Source organism: Acomys russatus, chromosome 32 (genome assembly GCF_903995435.1).
Source record: "Acomys russatus chromosome 32, mAcoRus1.1, whole genome shotgun sequence".
NCBI lineage: Eukaryota > Metazoa > Chordata > Mammalia > Rodentia > Muridae > Acomys > Acomys russatus.
In genome coordinates, this window is record NC_067168.1 from 35813932 (window position 1) to 35841489 (window position 27558).

General features: G+C 40.9%; 1 protein-coding gene across 2 annotated transcripts in view; it reads left to right on the plus strand.

The window, feature by feature from the left end:
* The window catches only part of Map4 (microtubule associated protein 4), a 130422-nt gene that overhangs the window by 46939 nt on the left and 55925 nt on the right, over positions 1 to 27558 (plus strand). Inside the window, exons 3-4 of one of the 2 annotated variants that reach the window (XM_051140321.1) lie at positions 3390 to 3458; positions 7570 to 7960. In XM_051140321.1, coding sequence (XP_050996278.1) covers positions 3390 to 3458; positions 7570 to 7577 — 77 coding nt within the window. In that variant the 3' untranslated portion in view covers positions 7578 to 7960. Of the gene's footprint in view, positions 1 to 3389; positions 3459 to 7569; positions 7961 to 27558 lie in introns of those variants that run through there. The other variant, XM_051140323.1, reaches the window with a different exon arrangement.

The window sequence follows — 27558 nt, forward strand, 5'->3', positions numbered from 1 at the left end:
GAACGACCATGTGGTTGCTGGGAATTGAACTCGAAACCTTTGGAAGAGCAGATGGCACTCTTAACCACTGAACCATCTCTCTAGCCCCTAGTTTGCCATCTTTAGCCTCTTTAATGTGCTTTTCTGAGATGAGATTTTGTAAAAGTATTTCTGCGTACTCCCTGTGTCCTATCCTTTTCATTAACATTTGCTAGTGATGTTAGTTTCACATTATTATTATTATTTTTTTTTGTGGTTTTTTGAGACAGGGTTTCTCTGTGTTAGCCTCGACTGTCCCAGACTCACTTTGTAGACCAGGCTGGCCTCTAACTCACAGCGATCCGCCTGCCTCTGCTTCCAGAGTGCTGGGATTAAAGGCGGGCGCTACCACGCCCGGCTAGTTTCACATTATTTGAGAGAGGAAAAATGGAAGATGAGAATATATGTACTGCTTATTTTGCTGTATTATCCTCCCCCCCCCCCCACACTCACATGTCCTGGCTTCTCAGTGGTATTTTTTTTCTCCATGGTGAATCTTTTTGTGGACATTTTGCCGTGCCCCCGCCCCCGCCCCCCCAGCCTCCAAGACAGGGTTTCTTTGTAGCCTTGGCTGTCCTGGACTCTCTTTGGGATTAAAGGCATGCACCACCACCACCTGGCTTACATTTGCTAATTTTAAATGATGTCAACATCTGTCTGTTTATATTCATTTTATGTTTATTATTATAATTTTATTTCATAAACCAAATACTGATAAAGTATTTAGTATTTCTCAATTGATAAATTGATGATACAGAAGGTGTGTTTCAGTCATTTAAATGAGATTTTCTGTTTTCCTTCCCTTTGGTCACACTAACTTTTATCATATTATAAAATAGCTTCACCACCTTTTTGGCCAAAAACCACACACACAACCCCTCCTCCTCAAGACCCCATTTTTTTGTAAATTTTCCATTTTCTTATAATTTACATTTTAAAACAAGACAGATTTTTAAAAAATATGTACTCTTCCTTAAGCTAGGGATGATGAATCTTAAGTGCTGATTGTCTGAGGAGAAGGAATTTATGCCAAGCGCGGGTGGGACATATCTGGCACTGCTTTGTATAAGGACGGTACACTGTGTGAAGATGAGCAGGCTGCATGTTATGTGTCCATAGTTAGTATAAGCTTTTTTTCCTTCCCTCCCTCCCTCCCTCCCTCCCTCCTTCCCTTCCTCCCTCCTTTTCCCTCTCAATCTCTCTCTCTCTTCCCCCCCCCCCCCCTTGGATTTTGAGACATGCTTTCTCTGTGTAGCTATGGGTGTCTTGGACTTACTTTGTAGACCAGGCTGGCCTTGAACCCAGGGCAATCCACCTGCTTTTGCTTCCCTGAGTGTGCCGTGTCTGGCTTTATCTTACTTTTCTAATTAGTGCTCTGATATACCTTGCTTCTCTTTGGTCTTCTGAGGTAACAGAGCAGTCTTTTGGTTAAACATTGTTATCAAGGGTTTCTGCTCTGGATGCAGGGGCTCAACTGTTTGTTACCTTCCAAAGGAAGAGCCTGCATTTGCATTTTAGAGTGCAACTTCTAGATTTTCCTTTGTCTTTACAAAGTATCTGTGAAAAATACCTCTGAGTATTTTCCTTTCTTAATATTAGTGTGCTACCAGGGAGATGGGTTCAAAGCTGGTGGTGAGGGAGAAGTTCATTTTCTGTGGCCTCCAAGGCTGTGTATTTTCTAACTACCAAACAGGATGGTGTGCCATATTCTTCAAATAAAATGGTTGAGATATTGAAATATATCTCTCTGTAAGAATTTCTTTACAGCTGGGTGTGGTGGCACACAATCCCAGCACTAGTTAGCCAGAGGCAGGCAGATCTCTGTGAGTTTCAGGCCAGCCTGGTCTACAGAGTGAGTCCAGGACAGCCAGGGATACATAGAAACCCTGTCTTGAAAAACCAACCAACCACCCAAACCCACCTACTCACCCACCCACCCAAACAAACAAACAAATAAAATAAATTCTACACTGCCTTTCTTGCCTGAACCCTCTCACGAACCCTTTCAAATAAATTCAGAAGAATCCCTGAAAGGGGATGACCTTAGCTTGGTATATCTAAGCAGTTACTGGTCCCACTCTCCAGAGTGTAATACACCCAGAAGGTAACAACATGGTGAAACACTAAACCTGGACTGAAAACTTGGGCCAAGTGGCAAACTATGCAGATTGCTGAGCTAACTCTAGTCAGAACCTTTGAGAAAATGTACATCTCTTAATTGTTTTTTTTCTTTTCTTTTCTTTTCTTTTTTTTCAAGACAGGGTTTCTCTGTGTAGCCTTGGCTGTCCTGAACTTTCTTTGTAGACCAGGCTGGCCTTGAACTCCAGCGATCCACCTGCCTCTGCCTCCCCAGTGCTGGGATTAAAGGCGCGTGCCAACCATGCCCAGTTTTATGCAATACTCAAAGACTTCACATACACACATCATATACAAACAAGCTTGAGGCTAAACTGGGCCATATGAAATGCTGTCTCAAAACAGCAGAGATTCCTAGTCTCCATGTAGTCCTCTGTGTCCAGGAGCAGTGATGGTCTCTTGGTGCTCCTATTGGAGGGGTGTCACAGCACTAGGACAGCCGAGTGGTTAAAGTGTTAGACTTAAGATACAGTGGGCAAATACCTTTTTGGGATCAAACCCCAGTCTAATATGGGTGTTTTGTTGCTTCTTTTAGTAACCTTGAGGTATAATTACATACCCATGCATTTGGATTATTTCAAGTGAAACATGCCTATTTTACCTGAGGTGTTTTGTGGCTTTTTTTTTAAAATACAGAATTTGTTAGTAATCTTTGACAATTTATAGGGAAAAAAGCACCGAGCTAGGGTGGTGGTGATACACACCTTCAATCCTACCCCTTGGGAGGTTGAAGCAGGTAGAGTTCCAGGCCAGCCTGGTCTAGAGCAAGTGCCACCCTGAAAACAAACAAACAAACAAACCACTTAGGCCTTCCTCAGGGTGAAGAGAGAGCTCGGTAGCTAAGAGCTGTTGTTGCTCTAGAAGTAGCCCTTGGTTTGGTTCCCAGAACTCTCACACTTGGTGGCTTTACAACGAACATCCACAATCCCAGCCCCAGGAGACCTTGTCTGAACTCCTTGAGCACTAGACACACACATACACACATACATACAGGTAAAACTCTCATGTATAGAAAATAAATCTGGAAAAAAAAAAAAGGACCTTTCTTGTGGTGATAGTGCTGAAGATGTGAGTGGGACAGGAATTGATGTGTTTGCTTTTCCTGAAGATTGACAGTTTTAATATGCTTTGTACTGCTAATACTACAAAGAGTAAAAAAAATCCATAGTCAGTGGTTTCTTTTTTTTTTTAAGCTTTGTGCTACAATTAGTAATTATTCTTTGTAACCGTTGCAGGTATTCCATCTTCTAAGCCAACACTTCTAGCCAATGGTGATCATGGAAGGGAAGGGAATAACACAACAGGTAAGTGGTCTCTGGGATTTCTAATGTGAAAGTTTCCATAGTAAACATCTTGGCAAGCTCCTTTGAGTATTATTAATAAGTGTATAAGTTATTTCTGAGAACATTGCTGTTTTTGTAGGATGTGTTTAAACCCAGGGCATCTCTCAACAATAGAAAGAGAAATGAGTTTGTTTTGATAGTCTGTGAATATTTATTGGAAGTGACCACATAAGAATTGGATCAAGAGCGGGGCGTGGTGGCGCACGCCTTTAATCCCAGCACTCGGGAGGCAGAGGCAGGCGGATCACTGTGAGTTCGAGGCCAGCCTGGTCTACAAAGCAAGTCCAGGACAGCCCCCCCCCCCAAAAAAGAATTGGATCAAAGCATGGAGAGGTAACTCAGTGGTTAAGAGCACTGTCTGCCCTTCCAAAGGTCTTAAGTTCAATTCCCAACAATCACATGGTGGCTCACAACCATTTATAATGTGATCTAATGCTCTCTTCTGGCACACAGGTGTATGTGCAGGCAGAGCACTGTATACATAACAAATAAATAAATCTTAAAAAAAAAAGAAAGAAAAAAAGAATTGGATCAATAAGCCTAGTGGAGTGGTGCACACCTGTAATCCCAGCACTCGGAGGCAGAGGCAGGTGCATGAGGATCTCTGAGTTCAAGGCTGGCCTGGTCTACAAATTGAGTCCAGGATAGCCAGAGCTACCTACATAGAGAAACCCTGTCTTGAAAAACAACAAACCAAACCAAACCAAACAAGAAAGAAAGAAAAAGAAAAAAAGGATCAGTATTAAAATAACTCTTAGAGATGCAAAAAAGCCATCACATTGCCAGATGAGAGACCTTTCTTTGCTCTCTGCACCCTGAGAAGCAGTTCTCTAACCTGTATGTGCTCTGCACTTAGTTTCCTCTTCAAAAGTCGGAATTGGAAACCCACAGCTGTAAGTTATAGTGCTTTGCTTTGTGTTTTGTCTTCAATTATTTTCTTTCCCTTTTATCTTTACCCTTAACAGTTGCTTTTGGGAATTGATTCTAACTTTAACTTCTAGCCCAGACTAGGGCTTTGATAGTCTTTCAGCACTGAGTTCCTTCAGGGTTTTACCTCATAACTAGCACAAACCACCTACCCCCTACCCCTGGTGTGTTTATATGAGCAACAATGCCAGAGCCTTAGCAGGGGTTTGCCCACATGGGATGTTTGTATTATATAACGCTTTTCTTAGGTCGCCTGTGTGAGAACCATGAACTATATTTTTGTAAATAACTGCACTTAATTTGCACTTGTGATTAGGCTGATGCAGTTGGCCCGAGTGAGTTTGGCTTTTAGTGCTCAAGCAGAGTACATTGTTCTTTACATCAGGAAACTTTCAGCTCTGGGGTGCAGCATTTGTTTCTCATCAGTACATTTGAGGCAAGCACAAGATGTACTTTTTTGTTTCAGTTTTTGTATATGTCAGTCATGAAAAGCCTTCCCTTTAGCCATCATAGAGTTGTTTAGTTCCAAATCTTTTCAAAAAGCCTTTGGTTAGCAATAGCAATTTCCTTAAAATGTACTCTATTTTTTAAACTCATTTGTTATATGTATGTGCTTGCATGAATGTACTTGTGTACAGGAGCCTGGGAAAGCCAGAAGAATGTATTGGATCCTTTGGAACTGGAGTCACAGAAAGTTGTGAGCCAACATGTTGGTGCTGGGAATTGAACTTGTCCTCTGGAAGATCCATTTTTTTCCAGCCTAGTCTCTTTACTTTCTAACTTTAGGAAATGTTGTAAGTTAAATTTAGTGGCTTAGGCCTATAATCCCAGTTACTTTGAGAGGCAGAGGAACAAGTTTGTGGCCTTCTCTATAGAGTGAACCACAGTAGACCTGCCTGGCTAATTTATTAAGATCTTGTTTCAAAATAAAAGACCCTTGGGCAGGAGAGATGGCTCAGTGGTTAAGACTGCCACCTGCTCTTCCAGAAGTCCTGAGTTCAATTCCCAGCAACCACATGGTAGCTCACAACCATCTATAATGTAATCTGATAATCTGATACCCTCTTCTGCAGATAAAGCACTCATATGCAATAAATAAAATAAACAAATCTTTAAAAAAATCAAAATAAAAGACCCAGGGATGCAACTTAGTGATAGAGCAACTTGCCTAACATTCATTGTATAAGATCCTAGGTTCAACTTCCAGTACCACCCCCGAAAAAGAAAAATGTACATATCTGTATACTTCGGAGTAATTGGAGTCTAGGTTCTATTTATTTAATTAATTAATTAAGGCTTACAATTTATAAATTGTCCTTGGAAGACTAGAAACAAGTGTCATGTTATCTTCCAGTTTTGTGAATTGACTTCTCTGGTTTCTCTGTGTAGACTGCCCTGGCTGTCCTGGTCTCACTTTGTAGACCAGGCTGGCCACTAGCTCACAGAAATCTGTCTGCCTCTGCCTCTGAGTGCTGGGATTACAGGTGTGCATGACAGTTGGGCTACTGCTTTGAAAGAAAAGATAAGGTTGGTAAATATTCCTATGATTAAAGGAAAAGCAGTTTAAACATGAGGTGTGGTGACTCACACCTGTAAGTCCAGCACTTGGCAGGTCCTTTTTTCAAAACAAGTGAGGTCTGGAAAGACAACTCAGTGGTTAAGAGCTGTGTTGTGCTTGCAGGGTCCCAGATTTAATTTCCAGCAGGGCCAGCCATGTTGGTTGGGTAACAACCATTAGTCACCTCAGCCCCAGGGAATATGCTTCTGTCTTTAGGGCACCCTACACACACACACACACACACACACACACACACACACACACACACACACACACACACACACACACACACACACACACACTCTCTCTCTCTCTCTCTCTCACACACTCTCACACACTCACACACACTCACACACACACACTTTTTATACATAATTAAGAACAAAAGTAAATCTTTTAACAAAACAAAGTCAAAAACATAAATCCAGCATTTTTAACCTGGAGTTAGTGCTAGAAGAAGGAAAGGTTGTACCAAATCTATATGGATAGCTGTTTGGAACAAATGGGTATTGTTTTTAACATAGGAAGGAAAACAGCTGTCAATCTAGGCTAGACATCTTTTCCAACAGGATGTCAAACCTGACCAGAAAATACTGAGTGGGTTTTTTTGTTTTTGTTTTGTTTTGGTTTTTGGTTTTTTTGAGACAGGGTTTCTCTGTGTAGCCTTGGCTGTCCTGGACTCATTTTGAACTCAAAGTGATCCACTTGCCTTTGCCTCCCGAGTACTGGGATTAAAGGCATGTGCCATCACGCCCGGCCCGACTTAGTGGGTTTTGTTGTTGTTTTGTTTTTTAAGATTTTTTAAAGTAAAATGTTTATGTGTGTGTTGGGGTGTGGGGAGATAGCATGGGATCTCCCGGAGCTGTGGTTACAGGCAGTTGTAAATCATCTCATGTGGATGCTGGGAACCAAACTTAGGTCCTCTGGAAGAATAGCAAGAGCTCTTAGCCACTGAGCCATCTTTCCAGCCCTGAGACATAGCGGTTTTTTTTTTTGTTTGTTTGTTTGTTTGTTTGTTTTGTTTTGTTCAAACTTAATAGTACAGTGGGTGAGGCAGGGCTGTGCACTCAGTAAACACACAGTCTTGAATTTCCTGATGACAAAGGGGGAACCCAACTCTTTTGTGACTTGTCCTTGGCACCATAAAAAGCAGATCTTTCTGCTTTTGGATAACTTTCTTTCCATAGGTAAAACTCGGTGTTCATGTTTGGATAGTTAGGCTCCTGAGCTTGACTTCTTCAACTGCTTTTAAAAACAAGTGTTTTGCTGAGTATATGTATTTCGTTGAAGGAGGGGAGAAATAAGAGTGGGTGGAGAGTGCATGTTTCGGGGAGCATGCTGTGACTTGCTTCTCATTTGGCCATCACTAACTAGAGCATCTGGCTGAGAGCCCTATGAAAAACTCCCCTTTCAGTTTCCTCAGAATTTTGTCTGTAGAGCTGAGAGAAGAGCAGCTCCACTAATAGCATAGTGGGTGCGTATAAGCATCTTGCTGTATTGAACTTGCTGTTTACTAATGACCTGTGCTTTTCTGCCCTTTCCTTCCCCTTCCTGTTTCTTCCTCCCTTTCTATTTTTCTCCTCCTAGAAGCCTAGAGGGTCTCTCAACACTGGGGCTGCTGCAACACCAGACCAGTGATCTTTCCTAAGCACCGTTATACTTCTAAAACCTTCAGCATTTTGCAGCTTTGCTTTTCCTTCCTGGACACCATGTAGAAGAAGCTGAGGGTAGTTCTTCGGGGCCTATTTCTGCTGATGCCTGAGCAAGCCACCTGCCTCTTGCGTTCTGCAGGGCTTGATGGAACCTCCTTTCCCTTTGTGAGCACAATGTGCAAAATGAAATTCTTTTGATTTTAGTATTTTTATAAAGGTCATCAAATGTCATTTCTTTTCCTTATTCTCTTTTAGATTGATTTTATCATTTAATTCAGTCTTACATTTTTCTTTAAACATTTTTAGTTGGCCTTTTCTTTTTTTTTTTGCTTATTCGATGTGAATGTGTGCTTTCATAAAGGGGTTGAGGCCACCGAGCTGCAATGACTTTCCCTTTCCTGCTCATCCCGTTTTCCCTCTGTGAGCTTGCTTTTAGCAAAGGTTCTGAACTAAGTTTTCTAGTTGAAAAATTGTTTCTCTGAATGAGGTTGTTATTTGTGTTGGGTGTTGTGGTGACTACTTTCAGTCCCAGCACTCAGAGGTCACCCAGCCAGGGCAGCAGAGCGACACCCTGTCTTTTTTTATTATCTGCAAGGTGGGCCCAAAATTTTATTGTCATAAACTATATTACCTATTTATCTAAACTTAAATTCTTCTGAAAAATTGACAACACAGTTATTATGTATTGATTTTTAAAAATAATCATAAGTTACTTTTTGAACATAATCATAAAGTATCAAAGTAAAACTTAGGAAGTTAAACTGGAACCCAGTTGTAATGTTCTTGACTGCTGTAGAAGGACAAAAGGGCAGTGATAGGATTAAAAGCAATCTCTCGTGAACAACAGAGAAGCAAGCCTCAGAACACCTGAGAGGCACCACAAACTTAGCAAGCTTCTAGAACAACCAAGCCAAGGCCTCCTGCACGCCCCTGACCCTGCAGCCACCTTCTTAACCGTGCTACTCAGGCTGGCCTTGAACTTCTGGGCTCAAGCATTCTTTTACTAGCTGAGACTACTGGCACATGTCACTGTGCTTGGCTTGTGGTGAAATATCAGGTTACTCAGGAAATGTGTTTGGGATTAGGGTCTGTTTGAGTTCTGAAGAACTTTTTTCTGCAACGTTGTAGTAGAATTGATGGATCACATGTGAAGTCCTATGCGTAAAATCTTTTATCATGAAATAAGAATTTTCATTCTTAATCTGTCTCATTGGTACTTTTTTGTTCATTTTTCCAAAGAAACAAGTTAAACAAAACAACGTAAAACCTAGAACCATTTAGGAGAAGTACTACGGGGCCGTGATTAAGCTTTGGGTTTTTAGGAGTAGAACATAAATGGCAGGCCATATTTGAGATCTTACAGGAATTCTGATAGAAGAACTGAAGTGTGAAACATGCTTTTTATTTCTGTCCTTTTGGTTACAGAGAGTGTTTCAGCCTCTGAGCTACTGCTTACTAGACATTAAAATCTTCTGACACAAAACTACTTTTGAAACCTGGCTGTACTAGCTTACATTTGAGATTTCAGACTGGGTAAGAAGAGTCAGGGATTCTGAGAAGTAGGAGGCCAGCCTGAGCTATATAGTGAATTCAAGGCTATACCTTGAGCTGCATGAAGCTGTGTCTCAAAAACAAACAAACAAAGCCCCCAAAAATGTACTTTTGAAAGGTAAAATCAGAATGACTTGAAGATTTAGGAAAGCTCTTGCAATGACTGCAGTTGAAGCAGCACTGCCTTCCACAGGATGTGAGCACAGGGCTGTGTCTGCAGGTCTAGGCAGGGCCTGGGGTTGGTACAGGTCATCTTCCAAGATGCTGGTAACAGTATGGAAACTCTTAGAGGGGAGCACATCACCAAGTAGAACATAGTTCTTTTATTTATTTTTTCCCCTCCTTTTTATTGGGGGATGGTGAACTTTTAAAAATAGTAGTAGCATTTGCTTTGTTTTTCAAGACAGTTTTTCTGTGTAGCCTTGGCTGTCCTAGACTCACTTTGTAGACTGGGCTAGCCTTGAACTCAGAGCTCTGTCTGCCTCTTCCTCCCCGAGTGTTGAGATTACGGGCGTCCGCCACTATGCCTGGCTAGCGCTAGCATTTGCTTCTTTAAAATCATGTTTAGTATGTTTCTGTTGCTTTATGTTTTTAAAACCAGTCTCTGTGTATAGCTTTTTTTAAGTGACAGGTAGGTAGAAATGCCAGGCAACAAATGGTCACATCTCCTCATACTTCATAATTGACATTGGCTTAGTCCACTTTTATTTCTATTTTGTTATGTTTATTTTGTTTAAAATTTTTATGTTTTTCTTTGTGAGTTTAAATAAATGTTATTTTGTGCTACTAGCCAGGTAAAATTTGATATAGTTTGTTAGCTCCATTTGTTGCATTTGGATATTTTATTTTGAAGGCAATAAGGTAATATTTCATATATAGCTACTTAGGAAGTAGCCTGTTCCCTTGAAAAAAGAAAAAGCGCTGTTACTGTGATGGTCACAGACTAGATGGAGCATCTCTACTTAAATGTGTCTCATTTTTTCCTCCACCCCTGTCTCAATAATGAAGATGTAGAAGTTTATTTATTTATTTTTTACAAATTTATAGCTTCATTTGTATTTTTTTGTGACTTTAGACTTTTAACAGTTTGTATTATGGGACATTTTACTGTGTCATTGTGCTAAATAAATTAAACTAATAAACATCGTACATTAACACCTTATGAACTGCATTTTGGCTGCGGTCTTAATTATTGAAGTGTACAACTAACGGTGCTTTGAGGTCTGAGTTATTAGTCTAACAAAGCTTTGGGTCTCGCTCATAACAATTCTGTAACTGTATGCACTTAAACACTTATGTTACTCTGATCTGAGTGGTAGAAAGCTTAGTTAACTATTGATTGTTAGTAACACCTGCTGAGTTGGCAGATGGCAGAGGGGTCTTAAAGGCAGTGTCTGTGGCTTATTAATTGTTAATTTATGGCACCATATTATAAAAATTATATCCACAGTGTTCTTGTACCGTCTGGGTTTATCTAATAAAGCTTGTTATGTTCAGTAATATTTAATATGGTGACTGTAATAAAGTATAGAGTGTAGAATTTTGTACCTATACAATAAATAAGGTTGTAAATGTGTGTTGACTGAATAAAGACACTGAAAAGGAGTCTAGGGATGGTGGTATATGTTTGTAATCCCCAGCATGTAAGAAGCCATAGGCAGGAAGATTGAAAGTTAAAAGCCATCTTGACATGGCACAGAAAGACTTTGTCTCAAAATGAGGCAGGAAAGGGAAAGCTCAATATAGATTTTCATTTTGTTTTGAGACAGGGTCTAGCCATGTAGTCCAGGATGGCCTTGAATTTATGGTGATCCTCTTGACTTAGCTTTCTGAGTGCTGAGATTGTCGGCATATGCCACCATACTGGCTCTTATTATAGAACTTAAACGCTCTAAGGATGATTTGGAAAATAATGATAGTTACTATTAGTACTGCTGCTACTACTCCTGCTGCTACTTTGTTTGAGAAGGGGTCTATGCAGCCCTTGCTGAATACGCATGTAGCCCAGGCTGGCTTTGAATGCACAGAAGTTATGCCTCAGCCTCTCTGACTCGATTACAGGTGTGTGCCGCAATGTTTTCCAGGAGCAATTCTTGATGGAAATGGAAACTTAGCTATGATTTGGCTCTTCCTTCTCATTTACCATGAGAATATGGCGAGACCAGGAGGTTAGAGATTGTTCTAAGCAAAAATATAGTATATAATGGACAAATACAGAGTGCTACTATATGTAAAACTAGCCAGCAGTGTTGCTGGCTATTTAAAATGTAATTGGAAATGGTAGATTTCCTTAAAAGTTCCTGTGTGTATGTGTGTGTGTGTGTGTGTGTGTGTGTGTGTGTATGTACACACAGACACATGTTCTCTGTGAATGTACGTGAATATTCAGGTATGCATACACGCAGATTTTTTGTTGTTGTTGTTTTTGGGTTTGTTGTTGTTGTTGTTGTTTTTCGAGACTGGGTTTCTCTGTGTAGCCTTGGCTGTCCTAGACTCACTTTGTAGACCAGGCTGGCCTCGAACTCACAGCGATCCGCCTGCCTCTGCCTCCCAAGTGCTGGGATTAAAGGTGTGCGCCACCACGCCCGGCTGTTTTTGGGTTTTGTTTTGTTTTTTGAGACAGGGTTTTTCTGTGTAGCCTTGGCTGTCCTGGACTCACTTTGTAGATCAAGCTGGCTTCGAATTCACAGTGATCCACCTACCTCTGCCTCCTGAATGCTGGGATTAAAGGTGTGCGCCACCACCGCCTGGCCTTTGTTGTTGTTTTTTAATGGTTTTCTGGCATAAATAAATTTCTTCTCAGGAAATTCTACATATACAATTATCTTTAATTTATAAAATTAACTTTGTAAATTTCTATGGTTTTTTGTTTGTTTTGTTTTGGGGTTTTGTTTGTTTGTTTTTTGAAAATGTAGATTTATTATGGAAAAATGAGAAGGAACTTCTTAAGGCCCTTTAAAAATAGCTCATGGGCTGGGGAAATAGCTAAGTCAGTAACATGCTTGTCTTACAAACGTGAGGACCTGTTTTCAGTCCTCAGTACCTGTGTAAAAAGCTGAGAGTATGGCCAGATGCAGTGGTGCAAGCCCATAATTCCAGCAGAGGCAGCAATGGGCAGATCTCCCTGCCTGTTCACCTGGTCTACAAAGGGAGTTCAGGGCAGCCAAGGCTATACAAAGAAACCCTGTCTGCGGGTTGGGGTTGGGGGTTGGCAGACTTTTCCTAGGCAGAGGGAACCACGCATATGTCCTCACCCAAGAAGAAAGCTTCTAACAGACCAAAGTAATGTCCAGTGAGCTTTTTATTGGGATTACTAACAGGTGAGGGGTTCTTTACAAGGACAACTCAAAAGTAGCCACATCACCAGAAAGCCCACGACAATGTGGCTTTGGAAACCTGCAACCCTATGGCTCGTAGGCAACTTCCAATATGTCTATCTTCCAGCCGGTTAGAGTCTCCACTCACAGCAACTGTTGATAGGGGTTTCAAGTTTGTGTCCTCCTGTATGTGTGACCTTTTACCCTCCTGAGGCTTGTTAGCCTTCTTTTCTGTGAAGGCAATATTTTACTATTGGATTACTTGTTATACAACAGGCCAGGGCCACTGAAGAGGCAGATCCCTGGAGCTCGCTACTTAGCCACTCTGAGTGATGGGCGCCAGGCCATTGAGAGACCTTGTTCAAAGGAGGTAGAGGGACCAACCTACCTACCTACCTATCTGTTTATTTGGAGGCAGGGTTATACTGCCTAACTCTGACTGTCCTGGAATTCACTATGTAGACCATGCTGGCCTTGAGTACCTGCCTCTTGCCTCCCGAAAGACATGTACTATCTATCACTCCTGGCTGGAGACCATTCTTGATAATGACATCTGAGGGTGTCCTCATCAACCACTACCAACACAACCTGTTACAAAAAAGGTGCTGGAGTCTGTATAAGAAGGATAATGGGTATAAAGAAATCCTGTGGGTATAAAGTTCTGAAAGGAGCTTCCAAATGGCAGTAAAATGTTACATTTATGCCATTTTAGAAAGAGCTTTCAGCCAGGCAGTGGTGGCACATGCCTTTTAATCCCAGCACTCGGGAGGCAAAGGCAAAGCCAAGAAGTAAATCTTTGTACAAATGGTGAGATGGTTGTAGACAAGGATGACAAGATAACTTGTTAGGGAAAGTACAGACTTTTCAACAAATGGGGTTGGGAAATTTGGATATTCATATATAAGGAACTGTGGGGCTGGAGAGATGGCTGAGCAATTAAGAGCACTGACTGCTCTTCCAGATGACCTGGGTTCAATCCTCAGCATTTACTTGTTGGCTTACACAACCATCTGGAACCCTAGTTCTAGGGGATCTGATGTGATATCCTCTTTTGGACTCCTGGGGTACCAGAAACTCACATACATGTAGACAAAATACCCATACACATAAATAAAAGCAAATCTCAAAAAATTGTTTTTTGTTTTTGTTTTTTTAATACCATATACAAGAACTAGTTAAAAATGGATTTGTGCCTGTGTTCTCAGTACTTAGGATGCAGAAGTAGGTCTGGGGATCACAGTAGAGTCAGAGGGAGATGGAGCTCTTAAAAAACAAAGCACACCACAAAAATAAACAACTCTTTTCAAATATCATGGGGTGGGGCAGGTGGTAGGCTATATTGGGGGCTAGGATATAGTACAGGTGGATCAGAAATTTCAAGATCAATCTTTGGCTTGGCTACATACTGTGTTTGTTGCCAACCCAGCATACATGGAGAACCCTGCCTTTACAAGAAATAAGAAACCATTTAAAAATAGATTTATTGAGCCGGGCGGTGGTGGCGCACGCCTTTAATCCCAGCACTCAGGAGGCAGAGGCAGGGGCAGGCGGATCGCTGTGAGTTCAAGGCCAGCCTGGTCTACAAAGTTAGCCCAGGACAGCCAAGACAGAGAGACCCTGTCTTGAAAAAAAAAATAATTTATTGACTTCATAATTACAGCATTTAGGACTCTGAGGCAGCAAGAGATTATGCCGAATTTGAGGTTAGCCTGGGCTACATAGTGAGACCTTTATCTCATCTTAAACATAAAATAACAATTGGAAAGATTATCTGACTCACCAATAAAACTAAACTAGGGGCTTGACCAGACTTTTGTTCACCCATATTTATAGACCTACTATTTTACATTACCCAAAGGATGGAAGAAAATCGGGTATCCCATTTACAGAGGAGTAAATTTAAAAAAAAAAAAAACTGTGGTATATGAGCTTCTGATATGACTACAACTTGATGAACCATATGATGAGACTTTATGTTAATTGAAAGCTCCCCCCCACTTTTAAAAAAGATTATTTACTTATTTGTATACCACAGGCTGCCTGCACATGTGCCTATCTACCAGGACCTCTGGAAGAGCAGCCAGTGCTCCTAACCCCCAAGCCATCTCTCCAGCCCCAGAGGGCCCCTTTTAAGTACTGGGGAGTATATCAATAGAGACAGAGTGCTTGCCTGGCATTCTCAAGATCATGTGTTCAAGTCTCTAGCACTTCAAAGAAAACAGACCAGTCACAGAAAACATATTTCATATCGTAACATTTATATCAGATACCTGAAAGAGTCCATAGAAATGGAAAATAAAATGGCAGCTCCGAGGAGCTGAGGAGTTAGTCTTTGGATACAGAACTTTAGTTTTGCAAAATGAAAAAGATGTAGAGAGAAATACACAAATATGTAAATACTATCTAAATGCTAGACAGTTGTAGAACATTTCATGAAGATTAGAAATTAAAATCACCATTTGGATGTAGAATTCACACATCAAGTTTGAGATGTCCTAAACTGAACTCATTAGCACCTGCAAAAGAAAAAGAACTAAATAAAATACCTGCTCCCATCTCATTAAAAGCAAACTCTGCCTTTTTAGCAAGCAGGTTGAAACCTCCCCCTAGATTTATTCATTTATTATTATGTATACAATGTTATATCTGCATGTACAACTGCACACCATAAGAGGGCTTGTGAGCTACCATGTGGTTGCTGGGAATTGAACTCAGCACCTCTGAAGAGCAGCCAGTGCTCTTAACCTCTGAGGCATCTCTCCAGCCCCTGTCCTCTCTCATCCACATCTAGTTTTTCAGAAAAACAGATGGAACCTGACTGCTTCTTACACTTTGGTCTACTGAATTAGTCTCCTAGCTTCTGCTTTTTTTCCTGTAGTGTGTATTTTTAAAAGTAGCCAATGTGGGGCTAGAGAGTGCTCTTCCAGAGAACTCCGGTGTGTCGCACAGCACTCACATAGTGGTTCACAACTGGCAGCAATCCTACTTCCTGGGGATCTTAGGCGCTCCTTTGACCTCTGAGGTCACCAGGCACTTACATAGTACACAGAAGTTGTAAATATATATCTGATATGACCCTGTACATAGACCATGTTTGGGGCTTTTTGTTTGTTTGTTTGTCATTCTCGTCATCTCTCTGACCATATTTTTAGTCTTCCTGCATTTACTTGGCTTCATTGATGTTGCCGAGTTCCTTCAGGCTACGGGTTGCTACCAGGTTACTTGGAAGTGAAGTTATCATGGAATTCTGGGGAAATGTCCAAGAAGATGCTCACAGTGGTGCTTACCAAAACTTTCTATCAGCATGAGTACTGCTTGGTGTTCTTCAAACCAGAAGAACACTATGGAAGAGGAAGAGAATTAGAAAGCACGCTGGCATCAAGAAGAGGCACCCTTCCAAGTACATCCTGTGCACTTGGCTGCCAAAGGAAATGTTAGGAGGATCCAATAAGTACATTTGGAGCTGAGATTCAGTAAATGGATGACTGACAGTATACCTTTTTGGCTACTTAGCTTTTATATGCTCTTTTCTACATAAAACACACATACACACACACTCACATTCCCTCCCTCCTTGGCTTTTTGAGACAGGGTTTCTCTGTGTAGTCCTGGCTGTCTAGAACTCACTCTGTAAATCATGCTAGCCTCAAAGTCACAGAGATCTGCCTGCCTCTACATCCCAAATGAAGGGATTAAAATTGTGCACTAGTCTGGTGGGTCTGATAATTAAAAAATTTTTAATTACATGTTTAATTTCTCTTGTGTGCTTTGGCGGTGGATTATACATAGGCATACTTGTGTAGGTCAGAGGAAAATGTGCTGGAGTTGGGTCTCTCCTTTAAGACATGGAGCCTAGGGATTGAATTTAGGTCATCAAGCTTGAGAGTAAGTACTTTTACTAACTAAACCATCAATCCCCCCCTGCTGTCTCTGTTTTTAAACACAGGGTCTTGGCCAGGCCAGAGTCTTGGACAGGGGTAGTGGCGCATGGCTTTAATCCCAGCACTGGGGAGGCAGAGGCAGTCTGGTCTACAAAGTCCAGGACAGCTAAGGCTACACAGATAAACCCTGTCTGGGTATGGGGGTCGGTGGGAGGTGGAATTCAGGATCTCCTGTCTGAGAGTTAGTAGCATAGGTGTGCCTCACCTCGTCTGGCTTACTTGGTTTTGGGACTGAACCTAGGACTTTGTCCATGCTAGGAAAGCACTTTACCAACTGAGCTATGTCCCTAGGCCTTGTTATTTTTTGAGGCAGTCTTGCTATGTAATACTGTGGTTGCTGTATAGGCTAGGCTAGCCTATACTTTTTGAAATACTCTTGTGTCTACTTCCTACATACTGCTGAGATTACAATCATGAACTACCATGCTAAGCCCGTAAATTAATCTTCAGTAATTCATAATAATGGGAAGAAGAAAATGGTTGAGTACATACATAAACCAGGCTTGGTGATTTAAATCTGTAATCCCAGCACTCAGTAGGTGGAGGCAGGAGGATGAGGAATTCAAGGTCATCATCTTTGGCTACAAAGCAAATTCAAGATCAGCCTGGATACATGAGAACCTATCTCAAACAAAACAGACAATCCTGATTAAGGTAGCACACCCCGATTACTAGTACTGTAGAGGTGGTGCTAGAAGGGTGATTAGAGCCATCTCCAGCTACATTGCAAATTTGAGACTATCCTGAACACACAAAAATCTTTCTAAAAAACAAAATACGTATATGAAAGAAGAATTATATGAAACAGTTATAGTTTTCAGCTGAGTGTAGTGGCACACGTCTGTAACTCAGCACTCAGGAGACGGGGCTGGGCCTCACTGAGTCTGAAGCCTACATAGTCTACATAGTTAAAGGTCAGCCAGGGTGACAGAAAGAGACTTTGTCTCAAAACAAAACAAAGCGAACAGAAAAATCTGTCCTGTAGTTCTCATTTGTGCAATTAAGTAGTCAGAAGCCATTGCTGATTTCAGTGACCATTTTTGCTTCCCCCAAATTTTGCTGTGTAGATCATGCTGGTCTCAAACTCAGAAAGATCCACGCACCTCTGCTTCCTAAGTGCTGGGATTAAATGTGTATCACTATGCCTTGACTTTCTAAATTCCCAGTTTTATATTTTCCTTTCTTCAGGCAGAACTTAAGCTAATTGAATTTCTTTGCCTTGTGAAATGACTCAAGCTTTCATTCCCTAGTCTATCCTGGTTTTGGTTCCTGTAGTTTTCCAGTATTTTTGGCAAGGAAATGTGAAGAGGTGCTTCAAAGGATCCCCTGGGCTTCAGATAGAATCTTTCTGGCTTTCATTGTATAGTAACTTCTCCTTTAAAATTGGACTCAGTCATTTTAGCACATAGGTTCAGTGCATAAAGATTCCCAATTGACCACATTGGCAGTCAGTCCCATCTTCTAATTTAATTGCATCATTAGTTGTATAGGCTGGTAGATTATTTTCCTCGTTGGAAACTAAAATGTCCAAATTAGTAGAACTCAATTGGCAGAGTGAAGCAACATTTTTTTTTTCTGGTGGATTATTAGAGTATAGAATGATTGTCAGGGGGAAAAGGGTATGGCTCAGAGGTAGAGTGTGTGCTTAGCATGTGTGAGGCCCACCTGCCTTTTTTCTTGGTTCTAAATGTGGCAGTAGGGGAGACAGCACCATGTAAGGTTTCCGATTCAGTGCATTGACAGTCCTTTCAGAGTGTTGTCTCTTAACTATGAATAGTGAGCAGTTCTGTCTCTAAAGTAGGCCTTCTAGGTGATTGGATAGGTTGAACCCGGTGACTCCCACAGATAGAAGCTCCATTCTGCAATTCATTGCTGTTAAAGCACCCATTCTCCACAGAGCTATGTGATTAGTAAAAAAATTTCCGTTTCTCTCCCATTTTGGAAGAAATCCAGTATGACCAGGTATAAACATCTATAAATCACAGGTTTCTTGCCTTCCTTAATCGTTGGCCATGTGTAACTCTGGGGAGGCCATTGGCATGGGTTGAGGAGGAAGCAAAAGAAGACAGCAGTGAACAAATGTGATCTTCTGCTGTGAAGTTTACTCATTTCTTTGGATCTCCTTGAATTTATTGTTTCTACTTTATAGTAGATGGGTACTGTCCATGCCTAGCTAGAGAGGGTAGGTCAGTGGGCCATGATGAGAGACTAGACTACAGGGTCATATTATTTTATGATGGTTAGGTTTCATGGTTAAGCATTTGGTCTCCACTGGAAGCCAATAGAAAGAAGATGGGCATGATAATGTATACCTGTAATCCTAGGACTTCGAGGTGAAGGCAGGAAGAGGACATTCAAGATGATCCTCAGGGCCTTTGAGATGGCTCAGCAGGAAAAGGTTTCACTGGCAAGCCTGATGACCTGAGTTTATTTCCAGATCCCAGATGGTGGAGAGAACTGTTTTCTTTAATTTGTGTGTTCTCCCCTCCCCTCTCCTCTCACGCACATACACACACGGCCCAAAATACATAAACAGACAAACACATAAAAATAAATAAATAAATTCGGAATGGTTGAGTTAAAAGATGCCTTCTTTATTTTTCACCTTTATTCTATTCTATTTCATTTTCAGACAAGCTGGCTTCAGCATTCATATGTAGTCTGTGTTGACCTGAACTTTTGGCGTTAGAGCTACCTCACAAGTCCTGCATGTCATTAGACCTCGGTTACATTTTGTTAAAGAAAAATGTTCACCGGTTAGGGAAATAATTAATTTCTTTTGTATAAGGCCAGGTGTGGTAGCACAAGCCTGTAATCCTGGCACTCAGGGAGCTAGAGGGAGGTGGATCTCTGCAAGTTTGAGGTAGCCTGGTCTACAAAGCAAGTCCAGGGCAGCCAAGGTTACACAGAGAAACAAAACCACAAAACAAAACTTGGTGTATATTTGCCTGCACTATTATCATCTTCTAAAGTAAAAGCTTTTAAAGGCTAGATGTGTTGCTAAGTGGTAGAATACTTGCCTTTAATGAGCCAGGCCCTTGGTTCAATTACCAGTGAGGGTGCATGCCTGTGTGCTTGTGTATGTGTGTGTATGTGTTGTATTTTAGGAGAACTCAAAAGTTTGAGGACGGCCTGGGCTACATAGTGAAATTCTCTCTCAAAATTAATTGTTTATGTTCTCATGTAAGTGTGTGTGCAGGTGTGAAGGTCAGAAGACAACTTTGAGCAGCAGGTGTAGTAGGTTGTGATTACAACAAATATGCATGAAAAAGATAGTGTTTGTGTTATTATTACAGTCTTCAAAGGGGAAAAAAACTGCTTTACAGGTACACACAGTGTGCAATAATGTTTTTAGTGGGCACTAGTAGAACAAGGAAGCAGAATTTTATCATCTAGAATTCTTGCTTTATCTCAGTTATTGTGTCTTAGGAAAGCAATATGTTTAAGATTGTGGGTTGAGTGAGCGACCAGGGGTTAAAAACAGGGCTGGGGATGATAGCTCAATTGGTAGAGTACCTGCTAAGGGGGCTCTGGGTCTAAACCAGGCCAGATGACAAAAGCCTGTCATTTTGGGAGGGAGAGGCAAACAGACATTCAGAAGCATCCTTGGCTACATAGTTTGAGCATGACCTGACATACTTGTGCCAGTCTCACTCTCCTGGTTTGCCTGGAAGTCTCTTTGTAGGGATACACCTGCCTCTGCCACACAAGTGCTAGGATTAAAGGCTGAAAACTTCTATTTGCTGCCACGTTCAGACTATCAGGCCACATGCCCAGCTCTGTACCACAAAGAAGGGACGGGGAAGGGCGGGAACAAAGCCAGTCCTCAGCTGACATACTAACATAGTACAATCTGAGATGACTAGGAACAAGAAGAGAGTTAATACTTGAATGTTAATTTCATACTTGATTTTGTGTCCAATGAGTTTCCAAGGTTTTTATTTATATTTTCAGACTATGCAACCCTAGCTTTCCTGGAACTCACTATATAGAGCAGGCTGGTTTCAGCAGTTCACAGAGATCTACCTGCCTCTGCCTCTCTGGTGTGCACAATCACATTGGTCCGGTAAGCTTTTATAATGAAAATAGCAGATATCCTTGGATAATTTGCCCCACTTTGGGGAGAGGGTTTGATGATGATGTTACAGAGCACAAATGGCCAGTTATTTGTAGTTGCCTGGAAAACACTTCTAGAAATAATAGAAGCCATTGAAAATGGAGTATATGCAAAAATAAAGTTTAATGTTCATATGTGGTTAGCACAGATGAATTTTGTGTAATATGTATAAATAAAATTTCTGACTTTTTGCCAAATTCTGTTAATTTCTTAATTTCAATGCATATAACTTGCTTAAGGGAATGTAAAAACAGAAATGGGGCTCATTATGAAGTACTGGCTCATTAAGGAAATATTTTAATCCCTGTTTTGTCTGAAAAAGAAAAGAGCTGGTTTCTATTTTCCTCTGATTAGGATGGCTATACATCATGTCAAAGATGACAGTTCTGGCTTATTAGGCCTGTTTTCCTGACCTGATTGTAGTCACTTCTTTTATTCTCCTATGTCTATCACCCTATGACCTGGAAGATTTAATTTATTTAATGAATTGGCCTAGTTTAATGTAAATCTTCTTGTGTTGTATATGTAGGGAAGTTAAACTATACACTAATTATAATAGTTTCATTTTTAGCAAAAATGAAATTTAACGGGCAGAAGATTTTTTTTTTTTGGTTTTTAAGGAAGAGAATCATTCTTTTATTATATTTCTTTTTAAATATATATTTATATTATTACACATAAATGAAACAAACTACATACAGCAAGAAGAACCACGAAACAATCAGGAATTATATAAATGTTAGATTCATAGTGATTTGGCTATTTGTATTTGGCACACTTGAAGAACACATCTTTCCTATCTTGGCCCCAAATCAGCTGGAAAAACCTTAAGAGAGCTACACTCCATTTCCTCTAAGGGGGCTTGGGTTAGGTTTTTGTTTGCTCTTTTGGGCTACAGATGCTTCTTTTCTTTCTTTCTTTCTTTCTTTCTTTCTTTCTTTCTTTCTTTCTTTCTTTCTTTCTCAGATTTATTTATTATTTATACATATTCTGCCTGCATGTGTGCCTGCCCACCAGAAGAGAGCACCAGATCTCATTGTAGATGGTTGTGAGCTACCATGTGGTTACTGGGAATTGAACTCAGGACCTTTGGAAGAACTGACAGTGTCCTTAACTTCTGAGCCATGTCTCCAGCCTCGTTTCTTTTCTTTTCTTTTCTTTTCTTTCTTTCTTTCTCCTTTAAGGTTTATTTACTCATTATGTATACAGCCATCTCTCCAGCCCCCAGATGCTTATTTTCACTGGGAGTTAAAGTTATTAAGGAAGAGAATCTTAATCAATACATTATATTTCTAAGTGAAACAACCTATAAGAAAGGCCTGGACAGGATCAGCAGAGTGCCAGCCTAGCATGCAGGGAGGCAAACTTATATTTCTAGTATCATGTAAACCTGGCATGATGGCACATGACTGTGTTTCCAGTACGTGGAAAGTAGCGGTGGGACTATCAGAAGTTCAAAGTCATTTTTGGGAACATGGTTTAAGTCCATGGGATATGTGAGGTGCTGACAAAACAACAGAGGGAGACAGACAAGAAAATGCTTATGAGTCAACTGGCTTGAGAGGTATCTTAGCGGTTAAAGCATGCCAGTCAGTATTTTCTCCAGATAATTTACCCCCTTGCAAATTCCAGTTGCTTGTAACTAAAATACATGTTTATTTAATACCATTTTCTGGGCACTGGTTAGGTGCCAGGTAAGATATGTAGTAGGCACTGCATTCAGTCTGCTGTTTGGGTTGAATGAAGAACTGTTTCACACATATAAATGCTTGGTAGATGGAGTATTGGGTCTTCTTTCTCCAGGTAACTATACATTCTTTGATTTGGTATGAAAGCTTGACAAGTAGTAATTTCTTAAAGGTTATTTGCAATATATATAGGAAACCATAGCAGTGAAATTTTTTATCCTATTGTATTAAAATCCAGGGTCTAAGCTGGGTGTGGTGGTGCACACCTTTATTTCAAGCAGAGACCAGCCTGGTCAACAGAGTTAGATCTAGGTTAGCCAGGGCTACATAAGAAAATCTTGATTCAAAAACCAAAAGTAACATAAAAATAAGATCCAGGGTCTATATACACTTGAGCCTGATGTTATCATATAGAATTAATCTGGCTTTGATACAAAGATGGGATATTTGACTAATTAATGTTTACTAATATTTAGTCACTTGCTTTTTCTGTAAATGCCCAGTTTCATGGAAATTGACTCCTGTCATCTACTAGTCTATTTTATTTTGTTAATTCTATATTTTTATTTTATGTGTCTTGAGTCTTTTGTCTGGTTGTATGTATGTCCAGTACATGCATGCAGTAACCTTGCATTTTAGAAAAAGACACCCAGGCCCCTGGAACTGGAGTTAGTTGTGAGCTGTTAGTGGGTTCTGGGAACAGAACTGGGGTCCTCTGTAAGAGCAGTAAAGTGCTTGCTCTTAGCCACGTCTTACCTCTTTGGCTCATTTTGTTCAAAGTTTTAGTATAACTATTGCATGTGCATGGGAGTGGGTACGAGTGTCACAATACATGTCTGGAGATCAGAGGACAGCTTTATGGAGCCAGTACTCCTCCCTTGAATTCCAGCGCTCTACCCAGCCAGGTCACCATGGTTGTGCCTTTGCCTACTGAGCTATCTCATTGGACCCAACCAGTTTACTGCAATAGAAAAACCAGGGTTTCTAAAGGTGACTAACAAATGGGGATAAGGTCATTTCCATTTCCTCATGTAAATTGATTCTTTACAGTTTTAGTTTACATTCTTTTACTGAAATAGGCTCTGAGTAGATTACAGTTATACTATAAAGACAAAAAACCCAAAAGCTAGACATAATGTAATCCAAACCAATCAATATTCAGGGGTCTTGAGGCAAGGAGGTTGAGACCAGCCTAAACTGTAGAGTAAGATGCTGTCCTTTAAAAAAAAAAAAAGGGTGGGGGGTGGGGCTGGAGAGATGGCTCAGAAGTTAAGAGTGCTGCCTGCTCTTCTAGACGTCCTGAGTTCAATTCCCAGCAACCACATGGTGGCTTACAACCATCTGTAGCATGGTCTGATGCCCTCTTCTGCAGATAAAGCACTCATATACAATAAGCAAATAAATCTTTAAAAAAAAAAAAAAAAAAAAAAAAAAAGCCAGGTGTAGTGGTGCATGCTTTTAATACCAGCATTTGGGAGGCAGAGGCAGGAAGATCGCTGTGAGTTTGAGGCCAGCCTGGTCGATAAAGCAAGTCCAGGACAGCCAGGGCTAACACAGAGGAATCCTGTCTCAAAAAACCTGGGGGAAGAGCCGGGCGTGGTAGCGCACGCCTTTAATCCCAGCACTCGGGGGGGGGGGGGGGGGGCAGAGGCAGGCAGATAGCTGTGAGTTCGAGGCCATCCTGGTCTACAAAGTGAGTCCAGGACAGCCAAGGCTACACAGAGAAACCCTGTCTCGAAAAACAACAAAACAAAACAAAACCTGGGGGAAGAAAGTTATATTTGGTCCAAATGCCATTATTCCTGCAGGGGAGTTTGCCTCCTTAGCAGAGTTCTAAGAAGGAAATCTAGGTCAGCAGCGACTGCTGAAGATGTGGGAGTGCACTTCTGGTCAAGCCGCTCATTAATAACACTGACAGGTAGAGGCTGCCTGTTCTGAATGGGGCTCCTGCAAGCTGCTCCAGGCTGTGCTGCAGCTCCCTCTGGAACCACACTTGGATGTGTCTTTTCCAGAAAGTGTGAGGAAAGTGTACCCATGCCTCTAATTTACAACTCTAGGTCCTTTTTAAAGAACAAGAAATATATGCAGAATCACCAGGCCCTTTAGTGTGTATTGTATCCATGAGAAGCTGCTATTTATTTATTTATCTATTTATCTATCTATCTATCTATTTATTTATTTATTTATTTATTTTTGATTCCTTAAATGCTTCTCATTCTAAAGAATTGTAGAAATGATCTCTGAAAATACAATTTTCATTCTAATGAGTTCGAGGCCAGCCTGGTCTACAAAGTTAGTCCAGGACAGCCAAGGCTACACAGAGAAACCCGGTCTTGAAAAACAAACAAAACAAAAATCATTCTCAATGCAGACCACTTTCCAAGCAGTTTGGTGTGTAGTGTGAATGTATTAGTACAAAACATTCAGTCTAGAAAAAAAATTCCTGTGGCTACTCCCCCACCTCCGCCTGGTATGGGGTAAAATAAGCCAGTCCCCCCAAATCATTACACGCTGTCTTTATTGTACTCAGATACTAGGGAAGATAAATAAATACAAAAGCTGGGAAATATCTGAGAAGAGGAAGGTACAGGGGATGCTAGGATGGACAAATGTGACTAAAGGGTGTTGTGGATGTGCAAACAATGCCACAACGAAACCCACTCTTTCTATACTAAAGGTGCTTAACACAGTTGGTTTGTAGGGAGGGGCAGATCTAAACAACAAAGGAAAAGTAGTAAAGAGGAGAGGAAAAAGAGAAAAAAGTTAGTTTACTGTTGAGGGGTGTGTATTTTGTGTGTTGGTGAGTTCCTGTGTCTCAAAGGTTTTTGATTCCTTGGGAACTGTGGTTCCAGGTGGTTGTAGCCACTGCACATGGGTGCTGGGAACTGGTACCAGGTCTGCTGCAAAAGGATAATGCGCTCTTAACCACCGAGTCAGCTCTCTAGTCCCCAGGAAAAAAAATCTTTAAAGGAAAAAAGAATATAATACTTTGTACCACAGCCAGATCTGGGACAACTAAAAATATGATGGGCACCAATGAAGACATGGTGAAAATAAAGCCAAATTATGTATTGTTGGAATCATACAGGGTTTGACTATTTTAGGAAGGCTTCCCCATGAAATTGCTATGTGACCCCACAAGTCTTGCTTGTAGAATCTATCTAAAAATAAAAGTTTTAGGTGTTCATGGATTATTTATAGTAGCCAAAAAGTGAAAACTACCAAACCTCACCTTTGTAATGAATGAAAGTGTGAGGTAATCACGCAATAGAGTACCCATTTGTCTGTATTATTTGGAAAGGAAGGAAATTCTGAGTGAGGGTACAACAGAACCTTGAAATCATTACTATCAATGAAAGAGGTCAATTGCTGCTATCAAGTATATGATACAAGTAAGTCCATAGAAACATAGTTAATGCCAGGGCCTGGGTAGACCTGGGCAAAAGAAGGTTATAGAATTTCTCTTTGAGAATGTTCCAAAGGAAGATCTGACAGAGGTCTGTCAACATGCAAACTCCCCAAATCCTGCACTTAAAAAGGATGAACTTCACTGATGTGAATTATACCTCAATTAATATATTATTAAACAATGAAAAGAAATCTGGCAAAGTGGCTCAGCAAGCTGGTAAAGGCGCTTGCTGCCAAACTTGATGATTGAGTTCAATACCACATGGTTGAAGAAGAGAACAGACCCTGACCTCCACAGATAGACTCACACTCCCCTCTCACTCAAACACTCTCAAATAAATATTGAAATCAACAAAAGGAAACCATCAAGTGTTGCCAGATTTCCCTGTGCCATTTTATATTTTTGTTGTTGTTTATTTGTTTTAAGACAGGGTTTATCTGTAGCCTTGGCTGTCTGTCCTGCAACTTGCTGGCCTCACAGAGATCTACCTCTGCTTCCCACAGTGTCAGGATCAAAGGCATATGGCACCACCACCCAGCCCATTTTCCACTCTTTTTTTTTTTTTTTTTTTTTAAGATTTATTTATTTTATATATTGCATATGAGTGATTTATCTGCAGAAGAGGGTATCATGTGGTTGCTGGGAATTGAACTCAGGACCTCTGGAAGAACAGGCAGCACTCTTAACCACTGTGCCATCTCTCCAGTCCCATCCATTTTACATTCTTAACAGGAAGTTTCCAAGTTTCCCAAATATTAATAATCACACAGGCCGGGCGGTGGTGGTGCACGCCTTTAATTCCAGCACTCGGGAGGCAGAGGCAGGCAGATTGCTGTGAGTTCAAGGTCAGCCTGGTGTAGAAAGCGAGTTCAGGACAGCCAAGGCTATGCAGAGAAACCCTGTCTTGAAAAAAAAAAAAAAAAAAGAAATAATCACACAGATCTGTGTGCCTCTGCCTCCTGAGTGCTGGGATTAGGTGTGAGTATTTGTATGTGAGTACAGATATCCACAGAGGCCTGGTGTAGCAGATGCTCTAGAGCTGGAGTTACAGGTGGTTGTGAGCCACCTAGCATGGGTGCTGGGAGCCAAATTTGTATCCTCTCGCTTTTAACCACTGAGCCATCTCTCCAGTCTTCACTCTTTCCCCAGTGCTTGGGATTTAATTTAGGGCCTTGTGCATACTAGCCAAGTGCTGTACCATTCAGTTATACCCTAGCTGATTATAGACTTTTTAATATTTAATAGTGTGGCTCCTCATTCCCATTTTAATTTCATTTTCCTAAGGATTAGTAATAACGAGCTGCTTTCCTATGTGTAGTACCACTGTATATAGTTTATTGAAATGTCCATTATTAAATTAAGTTACAATTGAATTAAACCTTTTCTGCATGTAAGTCCTTTTCAAATTTATGGTCTTGTTTTGTTTTGTTTTGTTTTGTTTTCGAGACAGGGTTTCTCTGTGTAACTGCTCTGGTTGTCTTGGAACTTGCTCTGTAGTCCAGGCTGGCCTTGAACTCACAGAGATCCACCTGCCTCTGCCTCCCAACTGCTGGGATTAAAGGCGTGCGCCACCACCGCCTGGCCTAAATTTGTGGTCTTTTAAGGCTTGTGTTCATGTGTGCGCTTGAGTGAGATCATGCATGTACACACGAACGTATTTGTTTTGTAGTCATATGTGTGGAGGTCAGAAGACAGTCTCAGGTGTGAGTTTTCACCTTTCATCTTGTTTCAGTCAGGGTAATCTCTACCTCGAATTTCTCTGTTGGGAGCCCTGGGATCCTAGGCGTGTGTACTACTAAGTCCACCTTTATGTAGATTCTGAGGATCCAAACTTAGGTCAGTAGGCTTGCATGCCAAGTTCTTTGCTTAGCCAACCATCTCCCCAGCGCTCTTGTTTTTTG